This window comes from Elephantulus edwardii, unplaced genomic scaffold (assembly GCF_000299155.1).
Source record: "Elephantulus edwardii isolate Elephantulus edwardi_28Jun2011 unplaced genomic scaffold, EleEdw1.0 scaffold00026, whole genome shotgun sequence".
Classification (NCBI taxonomy): Eukaryota; Metazoa; Chordata; class Mammalia; order Macroscelidea; family Macroscelididae; genus Elephantulus; species Elephantulus edwardii.
This window is the reverse complement of record NW_006399776.1, coordinates 6,052,272-6,071,430: the sequence shown is the minus strand read 5'-3', so window position 1 is coordinate 6,071,430 and position 19,159 is coordinate 6,052,272. Positions and strand designations below refer to the sequence as shown.

At 50.8% G+C, this 19,159-nt stretch overlaps 1 protein-coding gene across 1 annotated transcript; it reads left to right on the top strand.

Annotated features, from left to right (window-relative positions):
- Nucleotides 1–272: 272 nt before the first annotated feature.
- On the top strand, nt 273–8,984 carry DLL4 (delta-like 4 (Drosophila)). The gene is made up of 11 exons (XM_006883002.1): nt 273–672; nt 771–1,040; nt 1,536–1,593; nt 2,404–2,667; nt 3,049–3,109; nt 3,200–3,330; nt 5,080–5,249; nt 5,393–5,612; nt 6,666–7,368; nt 7,844–7,952; nt 8,502–8,984. Exons 1-11 carry the CDS (start codon nt 607–609, stop codon nt 8,505–8,507), a joined length of 2,058 nt encoding a protein of 685 aa, XP_006883064.1. The 5' UTR covers nt 273–606; the 3' UTR covers nt 8,508–8,984.
- Nucleotides 8,985–19,159: the final 10,175 nt, after the last annotated feature.

Genomic DNA, 19,159 nt, shown 5'->3' with positions numbered 1-19,159 from the left:
CAACCCGACAATCACTGAGCACTGGTAGCCTCAGCCGGGGCAGACTTGCGGGCTCAAGAGCTGAGAACAGCATTGAGGGGCGGGGACCTGCGCTGGACTGGCAAGCAGGGAGGGAGGGGGGTGGGTGAGGGCGGAGGCCCCCTCCGGGCGGCGCTGGGCTGCAGCGGCTAGAGGCCTGGAGGGGAGGGGAGAGAGAGTGACCATGATTCTGAGTGACAGGCCGAGAGGATTTCAGCCAATATATATAAGGAAGGCTCTGGAGCGCACAGGTTTCAGTAGCGGCGCTGCACGCAGGCCGAGAGTACGAAGCCGAGAGCTACAGCCCAAACCACTTGGGTGCAGTGTAGCCAGGGCACTGGCTGCCTTGCAGCCCCAGGATTAGTCGGAGGACACGTCCTCAGCGCGGCCGCCGCCCACCAGCTCTCACCTGGATTACTTACCACGGCAGCTGGAGCAGAGCTAGAAGGCGCGGGGCGGGGGGTGAGCAGCGTCCAAGCGAAGCCCAGCTTTTCAGGGACGCCTCCTGTACGCGGACGCGAGGGAAAGCAGCGTCCAGAGCAAAGCCGGCTTCAGGGCCCGCGGGTGGAGCGAGAGACGCCCCTGGGGATGGCAGCCGCGACCCGGAGCGCCTCTGGCTGGGTTTTGCTGCTGCTCGTGGCACTTTGGCAGCAGGTAACGTCCCGCAACCTCTCCCACCGCCCTCGGAGCCTGCACCCTGGGCACCACCGAGCTGACCCTCCCCTCTCTGCTTCTCCCCGTCTCTCCAATAGCGCGCGACCGGCTCCGGAGTCTTCCAGCTGCAGCTACAAGAGTTCGCTAACGAGCAGGGCGTCCTCGCCAGCGGGCGGTCTTGCGAGCCCGGCTGCCGGACCTTCTTCCGCGTCTGCCTTAAGCACTTCCAGGCAGTTGTGTCTCCCGGGCCCTGCACCTTTGGCAGCGTCTCTACTCCGGTGCTGGGCACCAACTCCTTCGCGGTCGCGGACGACAGTAGCGGCGGAGGCCGCAATCCTCTCCAACTGCCTTTCAATTTTACCTGGCCGGTGAGCACAACCTGAGCTTATTGGGAGGGGGAGAGGACGGAGGGGGCGTTCTGAGATCAAAACTTCCATCCCAAATTTTCTCTATCTCCCAACTCCCCGAAGGCACACTGCCTCCTGATTTCTTATCGATTCCTTTGCACTTAAGAAAGCTCTCACCAAAGTCTTTCTTGTCCCAGTTTTACGCTCTCCCTTCTTAGGACTCTTAGGACCCAATTTTCATCACCTACCACCCCAGCGCCCTCTTCCTCCCTCCCACCAAGTGACTCTCACATACACTCGCTTCAAACCCTCCCCCGCTTCGGTTTCTTCTCTTGCGTCCTTGCGCGCTGGGCGCTGCGCACAGACCCGTTATGTTGACCCGGCCTCTGAAATTGTATCCTGCAATTAGGTTAATTAAACTGGCTACTGGCAGGCAGCGCCCCCCCCCATCCTTCCCCCAGCTCATCTCGCGCTCTCTCTCCCCTCCCTGCCCCCCACCCCCACCCCCACCCCCAGGGTACTTTCTCCCTCATCATTGAAGCTTGGCACGCGCCTGGAGACGACCTGCGGCCAGGTGAGTAGCTCATCCCACCGCCACAGGGGGGCGACACGGCGCAGCGCTGAAAGAGTTAACCAGGGGCGGGGGAAGCGCGGGGCTCGGGGTGGGGGTGGGACGCTGAGCTCAGCCGGGAGCTGCGCCCCGCGCTGGACGCTGCGATTCCGCCCGCTGCCTGGACTCGAGCACAATTGCGTTTCCTGCGGGTTATTTTTGGCGTGGGAACGCGGGGAGCACGGCGGTGAGAAAGGCTGAAGCTGCCAGCGCCGCTGACGGGCCCCTTCCTGTATTTTACACCTTTCGTGAATTCCGCTCCTTTGGAAAGGGAATAATGGCTTTGGGATGTTGTTCTGACACAGAGGAAAAGGATATTTCAGCAGCACAACAATTCTCACTTTGAAAAGGAAAAAGAATACCATTACCCATCTTTGGGGGCACAACCCTTGGAGAAGCACCAAGAGACCACCTACTTCCAGGGTCCTCCAGAACCTAGAACCTTTTTTTTCCCCTCTCCCTCATCTTGATCTTTTCTTTTCCCCTCCCTATCGTCCTTCATAGTACTGGGATATCTTAACATCCTCCTATTGTCCCTTTTTGAATGGTATCAGGTCTCCATGCACATGAGCACAGGGTCACACACACAGCTGCTAAACAGCCAGGAGACCTGGACCTGGATACCTGTGACCTGGTCCTTAACAGCAAGTGAGGGCTTTCTGGACAAACAGCTCGTTTTGGTGGCTGATCACTGCAAGATGGGCACTGGCCAGCAGTCACTGGCACCCTTGGGGATTGCCTATACATCCCTAATCTGGCCCTCTGCCCCCTCAGAGGCCTTGCCAGCAGACTCGCTCATCAGCAAGATCACCATTCAGAGGTCCCTAGCTGTGGGTGAGAACTGGTTACTGGATGAGCAGACCAGCCCCCCAACAAGACTACGCTATTCTTACCGGGTCATCTGCAGTGACAACTACTATGGAGACAGCTGCTCACGCCTGTGCAAAAAGCGCGATGACCACTTCGGCCACTACGTGTGTCAGCCAGACGGCAGCCTGTCCTGTCTGCCCGGCTGGACGGGAAAGTACTGTGATAAGCGTAAGTGGCCAAGTTCCCGGCTACATTGGGTGGGGATGGGGTGTAAGGTCACCTGAGCAGGTAGTACCATCTTCTGGGCCACAACCTGCTCCCTTATAGAGCAGGCGTGGGCAGCCCACTAGTTAGGCCTCAGGGACACCTACGAATGCTTAGGATGGGACTGGCCTCAGACCTGCACAGGGACACCTCCAATAATTGCATTCCATTCAGCCTTTATTCTCCTTCTCTGTGTCATCGTCTCCCTTGAACATGGGAATGATTCCTCTGGTAGGCCAGGAGTGGGAAGGTGAGCTGAAGGCACTCCTCGGCTCAGGAGAGAGAAGACAGGTCTTCAGAGTTCCTGGCATCTCACCACACCCAAACTGTGTTTTCTTTCTTTAGCAATCTGTCTTTCTGGCTGTAATGAGCAGAATGGCTACTGCCTCAAGCCTGCAGAGTGTCTGTGAGTAGGGGATTTGAGGTGGTGGTGGGGATCCTACCTCTCTCTAGTGGAGCCTTTCACCTCACCCTCAGCTTCTCTTTTCTCTCTCAGTTGTCGCCCAGGCTGGCAGGGCCGCCTCTGCAATGAATGCATCCCCCACAATGGCTGTCACCATGGCACCTGCAGCACACCCTGGCAGTGCACCTGTGATGAGGGCTGGGGAGGCCTGTTCTGTGACCAAGGTAAGCCAGGGCAAAGTGAGGACTGCAGAGGGGCAGATGAGATGAGGTCATGGAATTGTCTATTGACCCTTCTTACTGAGGGGTTTGACTTGGCTCTCCCATGCTCCCTCAGGCATCTTTGGGCTTTTCAGATCTTTACAACTAACCTAACATGAGGTTGCGCGTCCTTTTCCTGGTGCTAAGGAATCTTGGTGGTATAGAGTATATTATAGCTGCCTACAAACCAAAAAAGGTCAGCAGTTTTAATCCATCAGTGTCTCTTTGGGAGAAAAATAGCCAGTCTTCTCTGTAAAGACCTCCAGCCTGGGACCCAATGCAGGGTCACTCTGAGTTGGAAACAACTTGATTTAAGTGGAGTTTTTATGAAGCAGATCCTCCTGATGCTAGGGAGCAAGGCTGACTAGAGGAGCCAGGAGGGTGACAGTTTGGCAACCTGGAGGTTGCACTCATAAATTCCAGCTAGGTCAAAGAGAGGGATGCCAGGCTCAGTTCCTCTTTCTACCTCATAGTTACCTATTAACCCCCTAAATGTTTGCTTACCTGCGGGCGCTGTTTGAGCAGCTCTCTCCCAAACAGCTGTCTGATGGGTGTGCCCTCTGGCTGCCATGAGGCTACGGGCCTGCTAGGCCTCTGGGCGGAGTGACTTCTAACCGCCTTCTTGCTGTGGGCACATACAGCCTCAGTTGCACTGGCCAGGTGGCTGCCTGAGCCCATACTGGTTTTTCCTGGTGGTGGGGAGGGGACAGGCACCTGGTTGGTCACTCTCTGGTTGTGCAGGATGGGGAGCCATTTTTTTCAACATTTTATTGTAGTTTGGGTCAAAGTTTACAAAGTAAGGTAGTTTTCCACCCAACATTATATACACATTTTGTTTTGTGTTATTTGTCACATCTCAATATAATAGCACCCTTCCCTTTTCCTCTTTGGGGTGCCTGTTTCTATTTGCCCATCTTATCCATTGCTCCCTGACTTCTAAACTTTGCTTTAGGGCAAATTCTGCTCTTCTCCTCTTTTTGGGGTGTAGGTCTGTGCATCTTATGTGTCCGTCTGTCCATGCCCCTTACCTCCTCCTCCACACAAGCACTTGGTTCCTGCCCATTCTCCTTTGCCACCACATTTGCTCCCAGGTGACAGTCAGTCGGATTTGTCACATGCGAACACAGCTCTTAGAGTCCCTGTATTTGTCTTGTCTGGTTACCCCTCCCTGTCCTTCTCAATGCAGAAAACAAGTAATTACGTTTCAAAATACACTCAATAGTTCTTTCTTTTAAAATTGCCTGATGACTTCTAAAGGTGTTCTCTCCTCCATTCAGAATGCCTTCTCTCCAGCTTCCACCTGTTAAACTGCTATCTCTCCTCCTAGGCTTACCTCTGCTGCCTCTCTTCTGTGCAGCTTTTTCTGATTTCCTCCTCTACTAGGTCAGGGCCGTGCCTTCCCTCTCCTCATCGTTCATCTTAGTCCTTACCTTTATCTTTTCCTGGTTGTTTGGGAGCATTTCGGAGCTCACAAGGCAGGCAATTGCGGAATTGCTAGTTCTTTGAACCTTAATGAACTTCCTACTGGTCAGAGGTGGTTCTTGGTGCTTCCACATGCATTTCATTGTGGGAGAAGGAAGGGTATTTGGGCCTGGGAGACTTGGAGTCAGAACCCGTTTGGGTCAAACATGAAGTGAACTTGCTTTCATCATGGGGAACCTTGGTGGGGAGTATTCTCAGCCCTGCTCAGCTGCCTGGTTCCTGTCTCCCCAGACCTCAACTACTGCACCCACCACTCCCCCTGCAAAAACGGGGCAACGTGCTCCAACAGTGGACAGCGGAGCTATACCTGCACCTGCCGCCCAGGCTATACTGGCGTGGACTGTGAGCTGGAGCTCAGCAAGTGTGACAGCAACCCCTGTCGTAATGGAGGCAGCTGTAAGGTGAGCCAGAGGTCTGGCCAGGTGATGCCCAAACACCCCCCAACCCAGGCAGCCAGTGGGTGTGCAGCAATGGCAGACACTGAGCAGCTACCCATCTCTACTCTCAGAACCTGACTTTGGCCCCCCTTATGGCCTTTCTCCAGGACCAAGAGGGCGGCTACCTCTGCCTGTGTCCCCCAGGCTACTATGGCTCACACTGTGAACATAGCACCTTGAGTTGCACTGACTCCCCCTGCTTCAACGGAGGTTCTTGTCGAGAGCGAAACCAGGGAGCCAGCTATGCCTGTGAATGCCCCCCTAACTTCACTGGCTCCAACTGTGAGAAGAAAGTGGACAGGTGCACCAGCAACCCGTGTGCCAATGGTACGTCCCGGTCCCTTGCCAGGGCGGACCTGCAATCGGACTAATAGAACTTTGTGGTGAGGGAGGGTCAGGGGACAACGTAGAGGGCGGCTGTTGTTCTGGCAGTCTGAGATGGGTCTCCATCTAATCAATCAGGAGGGTGAAGAGTTTGCTTGGCCAGCAGGAGGGCTTTAGAAGGGGGACAAGTTAGCAGTGGGCATTATGAGAAAGCTCAGGGTTCATGCTGCTTGGCTTCCATACCATTAGTCAGGAAGTGCTGAAGTAGAAAGGGGGATCGGAGGTTCCATATCCATCCTGGAGGGGAGCTACCAGTCAGAGCTTGTTCCTGAATGCCTCATCTGGTCTCCCAGCCACAGAGAGCCTGGCATGGCACAAGGCATTTAGAGTATCCAGCACCTTTTGGGGTACAGAACATATTGTCTGTTTGGCCTCCTGGTGCCACCCCTTGAGGCAGGTGAGATAGCTTCAGCTCAGAGAGATGCCTCAGGGGCTAGAGAGAGGTTGGAAGGATGGGGAGAAGAAAGTGTACAGAAGTTTGCTCTCTTACTAATTACTACCCTCTCTGGAGACAGTTTCTTCATTGCTAAATGGGGAAATATAATATCTGCCCTTGATATTTCGTGTGGTTATGAAATTAATTAAATGAAATAATAACAAATAATTATATGTATTTGGGCATTTATTGTGTACCAAACCTGTGCTCCTGCGTACATGCGTTATCCTGTGTGAACACTCAGAGCAATCCCAGGAAGGGATAGACCCCAACTTAATAAATGAGGAAACTGAGGCTAGTAGATCCGATAAAGCCACAGATGCCAGATGCCCAGCTAAAGAGAGACGGTACTGAGATTCAAATCCAAGCCCATCTGTTGGATTCTACTTCTAAGATGCTGGTCATTTTTATCCCTGCGCCTGGCTCCATGCAGTGGGCTTGGTAAATACTGGCTGTATTCGAGGAGGCAGAAGGCCAGCAACTCGCTCCCGGGATGGGGCACTCTACTTGCCTGCACTCAGGGTCCAAGATCTTTGCTGATTTGCTCCATGTCCCTGCAGGGGGTCAGTGTCTGAACCGAGGCCCCAGCCGCCTGTGCCGTTGCCGCCCTGGATTCACAGGGGCCTACTGTGAACTGCCCATCAGCAATTGTGCCCGCAACCCTTGTGCCCATGGTGGCACTTGCCATGACCTGGAGAATGGGGTCTTGTGTACCTGCCCTCCTGGCTTCTCAGGCCAGCGCTGCGAAGTGCGGACACCCAGTGATGCCTGTACCTCAGGGCCCTGCTTCAACGGCGCCACCTGCTATCCCAGCCTCTCTCCAGACAACTTCGTCTGTAACTGCCCGTATGGCTTTCTGGGCAGCCGCTGCGAGATCCCTCTGGACGTGCAGTCCAGCTTCCCCTGGGTGGCTGTCTCCCTGGGTGTGGGTCTGGTCGTGGTACTGATGTTGCTGGGCATGGTGGCAGTGGCTGTGCGGCAGCTGCGGTTCCGGCGGCCAGATGATGACAGCAGGGAAGCCATGAACAACTTGTCGGACTTCCAGAAGGACAACCTGATCCCCGCCGCCCAACTCAAAAACACAAACCAGAAGAAGGAGCTAGAAGTAGACTGTGGTCTAGACAAGTCCAACTGTGGCAAGCAGCAGAACCATACCTTGGACTATAATCTGGCCCCAGGACTGCTGGGGCATGGGACCATGCCAGGGAAGTACTCTCACAGTGACAAGAGCTTAGGGGAGAAGGTGCCACTGCGGTTACACAGGTGAGCACAACCTTGATGTCCTGGGCTTGGCCATGGACCCCTGTGTGGGTGGCTCCTCGGGATTCCTCCAGGGACACTGAGAGGAGGCTGACACCAGGCCCTTCAGTGTATTGAGACAAAGATGAGGTTTTTGTTATTGTCAGGAATTCTTTCTCTCCTGCTCCCTCTCCAGTGCATTCATTCATTCATTTATGTCAAGTGTCCACAGCATGTCTCAGTGACTTTAATCTTACCTCATACATCCCCTAGTTGTAATGCTAACTATTTTTCAGGCTCAGGACCCTTTTTGGTAAAGTTGAGAGTCCTGGGTCTCTCTTAGGGACCTGTCCTGCCTGCTCTACCTAGTCTCTGTGTCTTATCTCCAGGTCTTCTCTGCAAGTGCCCTAGGAACCCATGGCCTGCATTCCCACCCCACCTCCCTTCTCCTCCCCTCTCCACCATCCCTGTCTCACTTGCCTGTCTTGTGTTCCCTCAGTGAAAAGCCAGAGTGTCGGATATCAGCGATATGCTCCCCCAGGGACTCCATGTACCAGTCTGTGTGTTTGATATCAGAGGAGAGGAACGAATGTGTCATTGCCACAGAGGTGAGTGCTGGACTCACCTTCCCTTCCAACTTGTTCCTCTCCATCCTTTCGGGGATGGGGAAGTAGCTTGAGTACTCCCAGCCCAATGGTGGGGACTTGAGGGGTTGTTCCAGAGGGATAGGGCTAGAGCCTCTCCTTGGCAGGCCAAGGACTCCCGGGTCCCTGCTGGCCTCGTTGCCACAGAGGGTGTGAAACAGGAGCCGTGGTGGTGAACCTGGCCTGGCCTCTTCCTGCCGGGTTTGTGCTGTGCTGGGCTGGCTGTGGCACCTGGCCAGCCCCCAGTCACTGCTTCCCAGCTGTTGGTGCATGATGGTGGTTGCCTTGTACCTCCCCTGCCCCATCCCCCTGGCTTTCTCCATTGGTTCACCTCATCAAGTACAGGTTCCTAAGGATATGCATGTGTTGGGGCAGGAGAGACCACCAATGGCTGCCCTGTCTTCCCTCCATATTGCCTGGCTCAGTGACTTCTCCCAGGGAGACCCTCAGGGGAGCTACAAAGAGGGTGCTTGCCACGAGGTAACCCACTTCTTGGATCTCCACAAACTGCAGGTATAAGGCAGGAGCCTCACCAGAACATCCCGTTGTCAGCCCAGTAGCTGGACCTTCCTTCTGCGTTGTTTACATTGCAACCTGGATGGGACGTTTTTAATATGCAACGTGCTGCTCTCAGGAGGAGGAGGAAACGGCATGAACTGGACAGACTGTGAACTTGCCAAGAGATGCAATACCCTTCCACACCTTTGGGTGTCTGTCTAGCATCAGACTGGCAGCCGCACCAGCCAGAGGAACAAAGGAGAAGAGAGGTGCCACTTGGACCTGCCCTGGCAGCAGTGTCCTTCAGGGAGCTCCTTCTGGGGCTTTGACCTCTTTTCCAGTGGCAGTGGGCTCTGAAAGCCCAGAGCTGCTGTGATCTCCACTGGCATCTATGTTTCCAAAGGTGCCTTTGGCCCAGGTTCCCTGGTGACAGCTGGGCCGAAATCAGGAGAGAGGGGGCCGCATAAGGGCAGGGCCCCTTAGAGGCCAGAACACCACTGTGTGTGGCTCTTGGTGGGGTTGCTCTGCCGGTGAGATGAGTGCCCGAAGGGAGAGGAGCACTTTTTGCCCCGTGCCTCCAACTACTGCATGTGGGCCTTGCTCATAACACCATCCCAGCATCCCTCCCTGGCTCAGGTCCTCTGGGCAAAAAGATTGGTAAGCCTTATCGAGTTTCCCTTAGCCTCTGGGACTGGGTGCTTCTGGGATCCTGGAACAGGTGGAGGACCTGCCCTCCATGCCAGTCAGGAGAGGGATGCTGGGAATCCCAATGAGGGAGAAATGGGTGATGCTGCCACTTGGGCCCTTTCTTCCCTCAAACCAATCTCGCTGGCCTCAAGCCTGGGCTCTCTGCTCATGCCCACTACCGCCCCCAGACCATCTTTGAAGCTGACCTTCAGAAATCAATAATATGAGTTTTTATTTTGGGGTTTTTTTTGTAGTTTATTTTGGAGTCTAGTACTTCAATAATTTAAGAACCAGAAGCACTGACTTTCTACATTTTATAACATTATTTTGTATATAATGTGTATTTATAATATGGAACAGATGTGTACAGGAGTTTATTACTTCTTGGGTCCTGTCTTTGTGATGGCAGACTGGGAATGTTCTCTCTGACATCAAGCCTGTCTCCTCATAGTGTTGGGTGCCCTCAGAACCCTCAGTACCTGTGTACAATCTTGGGGGTTTGCTCCACAGACCTTGATGACTTTGAGGTCATTGGGGAGTCCAACCTTGCTCATCGAGTCCCCAGCCTAGGTCCGCCTACTTTACTGATGGTTTTGACAGATTTATCCTAGAGAGGGTTAAACCAGACTGCTCCTTGGAGGCAAGGATTCTGGGGCTTCATCTGACATATTTTGGACATGTTGTAAGGAGGGACCAGTCCTTGGAGAGGGACATCATGCTTGGGAGGGTGGAGGGATGGCGCAGGAGGGGAAGGCCCTCTATGAGGTGGATTGATTCAGTGACTGGGGTAATTGGGATGGGTGTATCAGAGACAATGTGATTGGCACAGGACAGAGCAGGGTTTAGGGCTGTTGTACATAGGGTCGCTATGAGTCGCAAGCACCTCGAAGGCACATAACAACAACCACATCATTCTCCCAACCTTCATTGGAGGGTTAGTCCCCCTGATCTCACCCTACATCCCACCCTGTTCTCAAGCTTATGGGTCTCCATAGTGAGTCTGGGAGCTATAGGTGTTTGGATGAAGCAAGCAGTGCTACCCAAATTCCCCTTGCTAGGATGCTCTTGTGGGAGAATGAGATCTCTGAACCATGGTGATAGCTGGATCCTTCCTTTTGCCTTTGCAGGTTGCTTGCCTCCGTGGGGGTGACACTTAGGCCTGGGTTTATCCTTAAACCTAAGTGAGAGAAACTAGAGTCCAGGCACTTTGTCTGCTAGGGCTGTGAAATTTATTAGAGGTGGAAGAGGAGAAGCAGGTAGCTGTCCCTTAATCCATGTGATGCTGATGGAGGCATTACTACTCTGACTGAGGGAGTTTCCAGTCTCTCCCTCATACTTAATATCCTCCAGGAGGTAGGAGCTCTGGTGGTATAGTCTATAATGAATTCCAAAAGAGTTTGGGATTCCAGTGGTTACAATCCGCCAGCAGCTCTGCAGGAGAAAGATGGGTAGTGTCTTCAGTTAAGATCAGTTTTGGAAACCCTCTATCAAAATCAACTTGATGGCAATGAAGACCCGAGTCTGAAGAGGTATGATGCCTCTTAGGGTTCCATAGTCTCTCTTCTGCTGTAAACATACCTTATGGAGGAGAAGTGCTGGGGGAGAAAAAAAAGAGCCCTTGATAAAAAGCTGAGCAGATGCTCATAGCACTGCCTCTGTCTACAGAAAAAAACAAATCCATCTGATCCCCTCCCTCCTAATGCAATCCAAGTATATGGAGTGCCATTTGTTGTCTACTTTTTATTGTCACCCCCCCCCCCCATGCCTATCCCTGACCTGGATGCTTTTGCCAGACAACAAGGGTACGAATGACTATGTTTATCTTCACTTGCTCGCATGCACACACTCCACGCCTCCCTCACCGCTCCCTGTTCCCCTCGCTGTACACACAGGGTATCAAACAGGAAAACATTCAGGGAACTGTTCCCACAGCCTGAGCCGGCAGCAGGGGGAAGAACAACACGACCTCACTCTTCCTGCCCAAAATGAAACAGGAAAACAGATCCCGGGCTCTGGGGGGCGGGGGAAACTGGGCCTGGACACAAGGCGAGATGACGAGGCTCCCATGTGGGGGACAGGTAGGACACTCGCAGGCCTGCACGTCCACATCACCAGGCTGTGCAGGACTACACGGGCTGCTGGCTCCTCAGAGGACAGTCCTGCAAGGACACGGCTGGCTAAACCCACTCATCAGAGCTCATGTCTTGCACAGTGAGCTGAGAGAGCCCAAGGAACTTTCTGGGCAAAGGGGGGAACCCATGCATGGATCCATCTGCCAGCTCCAACTTGTACTTCATGCCAGGTTCCTCCTCCATCAATACAGAAGCTAGGTCCGGCAAGGCACTTGGAGTGTGAATAGGCCACAGTGGAAACCTCCCTCTCCTTCGGATTTCCTGACAGTCCCTCCCTGACCGTCTAGTCTTTTCTCATAGGTAAGGCACTCAGGACTTTTCCCGAGTGGCCAGTGTTCCAGGCTTGCCAGGAGCAAGGCCTGAGGACGGCGTTAGATCAACTGAAAGTGCTTTCCTTCTTTCCTTGTCTTACTAAGTGCCTTGTTTAGGTGCGTGGGTGGTGGTTGTGTGCTGAGTCTAAACCAACTCGGGTTTTCAGAGGCAGTAAATCGGACGGGATGAGATTGCCCTTCCATCATCTGCAGAGAAGCTGGTGGATTTGAACCACAGGTCTTTGGTTTAGCAGCAGTTTCTCACCGTTAGGCTACCACTGCTCGCTTGGGTATTTCACAAAAACTCAGTTTAGCAGTTCCTCAATAGCCTGGAGCTTTCCCCTGCCTAAAGAATAAATTCGGCCCCATAGTGACTTTCAGTTTTGAGGTCTCCCTGCCTGGTAACCCCTTTATTATTGTGAAGAGGGTGAGTAGGGGAAAGGGCTGTAGAAAAAGGGATATAGGTCTTTCTTCTGCTCAGGGAAGGTCCCCTCACATGCTTCAGGACCACGATCAGATTGGGAGTGGGAGGAAGGAAAAAAGTCTCTCACCATCCACCATCACAGACCAAATAAAACCACCCTATCCTCCACCTTTGACGGAGACTCACAGAACTCATGTAGGTCCCTCCCTGAAGCGCTCTCAACCTCTCTCGTGAGGTCCCTGCCTCCGCCCCACGTGGCCCTGCTGCATTCCGGGAAGGGGATGGAAGTGATTCACTCAGAGAACTGTGACTGTCCCTTCCCGGGGAGGGGATGCTCCTGGGAGGTTCCAGTGGCCTTCCCCGCGTGGCCACGCCGGCCTAGTCCTCAGCCTACTCGGATCCGCGCGGGCCTGCAGCCCCGAGAGGCGGCGGAAGAGGCAGGTGCGGCCCACTTACTCGGGGTCAATGCTCCACCTGCCGCCACCGGCGCCCCGGAGGTCCAGGGCTCCCTGCCCCCCCGTGTTCATTGTTACAACCCGACTTCCTGTTTGCGGCCTCCCGACCTCAGCTCACTTCCCGGGCCGGGAAGCTGCCGAAGGCCGCAAGCTTCTCGGAGACGCCCCCACCAGCCCGGCTCCGCCTCCTGCATCCCCGAAACCTGCCCGCTGCCTGCGAGCTCGCCTGCAGCGGCGGCGGGAAGCAGGCGGCGCGTGCGGCCGGCGGGTGGCACGGCCGGGGCGTCCGCTGCCCGCCACCAGGGGGCGCCGCAAGGCCGCCCTGCCTGCGCACGATTGACCGGCCGGGAGGGCAAATGTGGGTAAAGAGGCAAACCTTGGGGAAGCAGGCGCTTGAGTTCAGTGTCCATGGTCTTTGTGGACAGAGCTTCCTCCAGCATCCATGTCCCTAAACCAAGGGAGTAAAGTGGCGAGAGCACAATACGATTTTCCTTCCTGCCCTTCCCCCCCCCCCTACACCACCCCATCCCAGAGCTTTCGCCCACTCTGAGGCGTCACAGCAGCCAAAGCTGAGAGCCTAAACACAGCCCGGTGGACTCCGTCAACAAGCTCTCCTCTCCACCTGGCGGTCCTCTGGCCACGGCCACCTTCGTCCTGCGGACATCCTGGAGGAGGAAAAAGGAATAGAAAGCTGGGAAAGGTACCAGCTTAGAGGTAGGAGATCAAAACTTCCTATTAGCACCACCAGGTGATCTGGAGCAAATTCAACACTGAGCATTTACCTGTCCGGAAAACTCACCTTCAATTTCTCTTAACTTCTCTGTGGGTGATTATATCTTGCACATTCCCGTTAGGAGGAAATGCATGAATGTATGGAAACATAGGTAATCAACAAGTTTGTTTATTGATTGTTTAATCCTCCTCAAGCTTGTCCCAGAGAACCACTTTCTGGCTTCTGCTCCCCAACTCTCAGCAATGGGTGTGGAAGGAGCTTGAGTTTGCTGAAGGGCAGGAGCTAGAAGGCCATGTGAGACAGTCTGTTTCCAACTGTCACTTCTCTTAGTGCCCCTGTCTTAGAGGGACACCACTAGTCTGGGTCATCCTCCTCTGATGTGGAGTCAGTTGAGAGATATGCTCCAAGTGAATGTTTCTGAGCACCTTAAATGCTCTGATGGAGTCTGGATTCAGCCTTTCTCCCTGTGGCCTGTGTCATGGCACCCCCTGCAGGGCAGAGCCAAAGCTGGCCCCAAATGGGTAACCTGTGTGTCTCCAGCCAGCCCTCACCTGGCTCGAGTTAGAGGTCCAAGCAATCCCCAGAGGTTGAGGGCCCTGCCTGCTCACCAGGTGGTTTGTCTGAGGACTGTAGTCTCTTTCCTCCAGTGGAAGCCATCTTTCTAATAGACTTGACTGCTTCTATTCTGTACTTGCATCAGAGACTCGTGTGTGTGTGTGTGTGTGTGTGTGTGTTGTCTTGTTAATATTACATGCAATCAAGATCCTGCTGAAATTTATCAAAAAATGACTGGAACAGCACATCAACAGAGCACTGTCAGATGTGCAGGCTGGGTTTAGAAGAGACCATGGCACTAGGGACATTATAGCCAATATTAGATGGATCTTAGCTGAAAGCAGAGAATACCAGAGCAATGTTTATGTTTCAAATGCAGAGTATTTGACTGTATGGATCGCAACAAATTGTGGCCAACTCTATGAAGAATGGGAATCTCAGAATACCTGACTGTGCTTATGCGAAACCTATACTCAGACCAGGAAGCAGTCGTCAGAACAGAGCAAGGAAACACTGCATGATTCAAAATCAGGAAAAGGGTATGTCAGGGATGCATCCTGTGTCCATACATTTTCAATCTATATATAAAACAGATCATCCAGGAAGCTGGACTCTATGAGGAGAAATATGGCATCAGGATTGGAAGATTCATCAGCAACCTGTGTTATGCAGATGACACAATTTTTCTTGCTCAAACTGAGGAAGACCTGAGGCATTTGTTGCTGAAGATCAAGGACTGCAGCTTTCAATATGGATTAAACCTCAACATCAAGAAAAAAAAAGATTCTCACCACTAAGCCAATTGGCAACATCATAATAGATGGTGAAGAGATTGAGTTTGTTCATAGCTTTCAGCTTGCTTGCCTCCACAATCAACACTCTTGGCAACAGCAGCCAGAAAACCAAAAGATAAATTGCATTGGGAAAATCTGCTCTCAGGTGCCTCTCCAGAGTACTGAAGAGCAGTTGTGTCAGTCTAGAGACTTAAGGTGTGCCTGATCCAGACCATGGTCTTCACAGTTACTTGCTATGCATAAGAGAGCTGGGCAATGACTAAGGATGATAGAAGAATTGATGCCTTTAAGTTGTGGTGATGGAGAAGAGTATTAAATATACCATACACTGCTAAGAAAACAAAAGGTCTGTTCCAGAGAGGGTGAAACCAAGCTTCTCCTTGAGGACAAGGATTTTGAAGCTCTGTCTGACATATTTTGGGCCTGTTGCAAGGAGGGACCAGTCCTTGGAGAGAGACATAATGCTTTGAAAGGTGGAGGAACAGCATAAGAGAGGAAGACTCTAGATGAGATGGATTGACTCAGTGACTGGGGTAAATGGGAGTAGAGACAATGTGTCAGAGACAATGAAATTGGCTCAAGCTAGAACAGGTTTCAGAACAGGTACATAGGATTGCTATGAGTTGAAGCTGAGTCCACAGTACATAACAATAACAACATTGCACTTTTATTTATTTTTTCATTGTTACACATTTTCTTCTTCCACCCCTCCACCCTCCCTACAGTGCTCCCCTTGTTCCAGAGTGTTGTCATACGTATAATGCTTAATCATATATTCCTTTTGGACCATTCTTCCACTCATCTGATTAAATGCAGTGTTCGTTATCTATCCACTCTTTTCCCATACCTCCCCCATGTTTGTCCTATTTTATAACAACAGTGTTATGCAGTATTAGTCCTTTTGTGACTGAGATATTTCACTCAGCATAATGTCTTCTAGGCTTCTTCGTGTTCTGTTATGTTTTATGAGTTCATTGTTTTTCAGTGGTGCCTATTGTTCCGTTGTGTGAATGTGCCATAGTTTTCTATCCATTCATTTGTTGATGGGCACTTGGCTTGCTTCCATCTCTTTGTTATTGTGAAAAATGCAGCAGTACATACTTTGGACATGTTGCAAGGAGGGACCAGTCCTTGGAGAGGGATGTCATGCTTGGGAGGATGGAGGGACAGCACAGAAGAGGAAGACCCTCTATGAGGTGGATTGATTCAGTGCCTCGAGTAATTGGGATGGGTGTGTTGGAGACAGTGAGGCTGGCACAGGACAGAGCAGGGTTTAAGGCTGTTGTACACAGGGTCGCTATGAGTCACAGGGAACTCGATGGCACATAACAACAACAACAACACAACAAAACATGGGTGTGCATACATCTGTTTGAGTCATGACTCAGGTTTGTTTTGGGTAATTCTCAGTAGTGGAATTGTTGGGTCAAATGGTATTTCCTTTTCCAGCTTTTTGAGAAAGTGCCAGACCACCTTCCACAGTGATTGTACCATTTTACACTCTTACCAGCAATGAATAAGGGTTCTAATCGCTCCACAACCTTGCTAATATTTATTGTTTGCTGCCTTTTTGACCTTTGCTATTGTTGCTAGGGTGGGATGATATCTCATAGTTACTCTGACAGAAACTCATTTTGCTCCCATCCTCTCTCTGATAAAAGCCCTCTAAAAGATTCTGGAGCCTCCTGCTTCCTCTTAGTAGTGAGCCTTGGGGAATAGTGTTCTAAGGGCTGAGGACCTGAGGACTCATCTCTCAGAGGCCCCTCAGAGATTGTGGCCTACTTAATGACTTCCCCCACCCCTTTTCTCTCAGTCCTCCTTTAAAACATACACAGAAAATATATCTCTGCTCAAGCAACTGTTCTGTTATTAGGAATTTGGGAGAGATGATCATAATTATTTATCACAAAAACACCCAAATAAAAAAACCTCAAAGACTTGTACACCAAATTTCATAACATTGTTCACCATGGTAAGAAAATGGAAACAGCCAGAATGTCCAACCACAATTGAATGGATAGAGAAATTATGATATGTTTGCATGATGAAATACTATGTAACATGCAGGAGCAATGTGTTTATTAAATCACTGTGTAACTTGGGAAGGTCTGGAGAGCATCTTGCTCAGTGAACTAACTCAGTCCCACAAGGACAAATACTGTATAACACTATTATTGTAGAACAAGTATGAGGATCCAAGGTGGAGAGGGTGGAAGCAGAGGGGTGATGATGGGTGGGGGGTGGGGGTTAATTATTGTTGTTATTAGGTGCTGTTGAGCTGCTTGCGACTCATAGTGATCCTATGTACAACAACACGAAACCCTGCTCTGTCCTGTGCCAATCTCATTGTCTCCAACACACTCACCCCCATTACACTAGTCATTGAATCAATCCACCTCATAGAGGGCCTTCCCCTCCTGTGCTCTCCCTCCACCCTCCCAAGCATGATGTCCCTCTCCAAAGACCAGTACCTCCCTGCAACATGTCCAAAGTATGTCAGACGAAGCCCCAGAATCCTTGCCTCCAAAGAGCCGCCTGGTTTAATCCTTTCTAGGATGAATCTGTTTGTTTTCTTGGCAGTCCATGGTACATTCAATAGTCTTCTCCAGTACCACAGCTCAAAGGCATCAATTCTTCTTCTATCCTCCCTAGTCATTGTCCAACTCTCTGATGCATAACAAGTGATTGCAAAGACCATGGCCTGTATTAGATGCACCTTAGTCTCCAGAGTGACACCATTGCTCTTCATTACTTTGGAGAGGTCCCTAACAGCAGACTTTCCCATTGCAATACATCTTTTAATTTCCTGGTTGCTTGTGCCAAGAGTGTTGACTGTGGAGCCAAGCAAACTAAAGCTGTGAACAATCTCAATCTCTTCGCCATCCATCCTGATGCTGCCACTTGTTCCAGTGGTGAGAATCTTTGTCTTCTTGAAATTGAACCTCAATCCATATTAAAAGCTGCAGTCCTTTGCTTCAGGTCCTCCTCAGTTTCGGCAAGCAGGGTTGTGTCATCTGCATAATGCTGATTGTTGATGGATCTTCCACCAATCCTGATGGTTAATTATAGAGTTACATAATTTGACGGGTGGCTGAAGGAAATGGGAAGGATCTGGTGTGAAAAACAATGTATAACGTATATAAACTTTGTAAGTAAACCAATATAAAGTAAAATTTTTATTTTTAAAAAAAAAAACAAACCTGAAAACCTCATTGGCATCAATCCAAAACTGAATGAGTCTTAGCTGACCGTCCACTGGGTGTCCGAGGCACACAGGAGGAGACAGCCCATTTTTCTCTAGAGTTGCTGCTGGTGAATCCAAACCACCCGAAAGGCTCAGCTTCTGGGTCAGCAGCAACTCCCTGTGATGGTGGCTTTTTCTTACTTATTCACAGTTCAGGAGACTGGTATTGACTTTCTCTCCCTGTCTGAACTAGGCATGGTCTTGGTCTCTTTCAATCTTATATTCCCGAGTTCCTTGGTAATTACACACCTTGCATCGTCTCCTCATTTGTGTCTGCTCCCTTGCTTGCTTAATCTGTTATTTTCTATCTTAAATGTGTCCTGGTAAAATGAGAAAATGAGAAGAAGTCTAGAGTAAAATGGACCGGAAATCAATAGTTAGGACCCATCTAAAATTATAAAGAGCAAAAATGGCAGTTTAAAGACTAAGGTAAAGGTTGCATAGAGGAATGTACTTGGGGCGATGGGAGGGGTATGGGGGGATTATGTACCAGTGAGGGAGTCTTTCTTTTAGTTTTGAAAGAGAGGAGCGAACTGGGGGGATGTGGGGAGAGGGCTGGGCAGGTAGAGAAGTGCAGCAGTGAATGAATGGAAATCCAAATTCTCTGTAAATGTTCATTAAAATTATTAAAAAAAAATAAAGTATTTTAAAGTGGTTTCTAGACCCTGGGGGGGAGGGGGGAAAGACTAAGGTGCACCTGATACAAACCTTGGTATTTTCAATTGCTTCAATTGCTTCTTATGCATCAGAAAGTTGGACAATGAATACGGAAGACTGACGAAGTGATGCCTTTGAATTGTGGTGTTGGGGAAGAGTAGTGAATATGCAGAAAGAACAAACAAATCTGTCATTAAAGAAGTACAACCAGAGGGCTCCTTAGAAGTAAGAATGGAGAAACATCATCTCATTTACTTTAGGCATATTTTCTGGAGGAATCAGGCCTTGGAGAGAGTGATCATACTGGGAAAGGTAGAGAGAGGATCAAAGAAAAAGAGAAAGACCTTCAAGAAGATAGATTGGCACAGTGTCTGGGAGGGTTTTTCATCTCTCTGGAATCAGCAGCTTTAGGAAAAACCTTGTCCTGTGCCATCCTCACTGTCTTTGCTCATTGTTGCTTTGAAAGTCTTCCTCTCTTTCACTGAGCCTCTGCTTTTCCAAGCATGTTCTTTTTCAAGGTCTGTCCCTTCCTTATGCAGCATGTCTTAAAAGTCAAGACAAGTGTGCTTCAGGGTTGTAGTCTTTCACTGTATCTATTCAATCCGTATATTGAGCAAATAATCCCAGAAGCTGAACTATATGAAGAAGAATGTGGTGTCAGGATTGGAGGAAGACTCACCA

Bases quoted from the DNA above. Each gene is read 5' to 3' on its own strand.
- DLL4 (XM_006883002.1), top strand. From the start codon at position 607: ATGGCAGCCGCGACCCGGAGCGCCTCTGGCTGGGTTTTGCTGCTGCTC. The intron at 3,331-5,079 runs GTAAGCCAGGGC...CTGTCTCCCCAG, and splicing joins AGGCCTGTTCTGTGACCAAG to ACCTCAACTACTGCACCCAC. The intron at 5,613-6,665 runs GTACGTCCCGGT...ATGTCCCTGCAG, and splicing joins CAGCAACCCGTGTGCCAATG to GGGGTCAGTGTCTGAACCGA.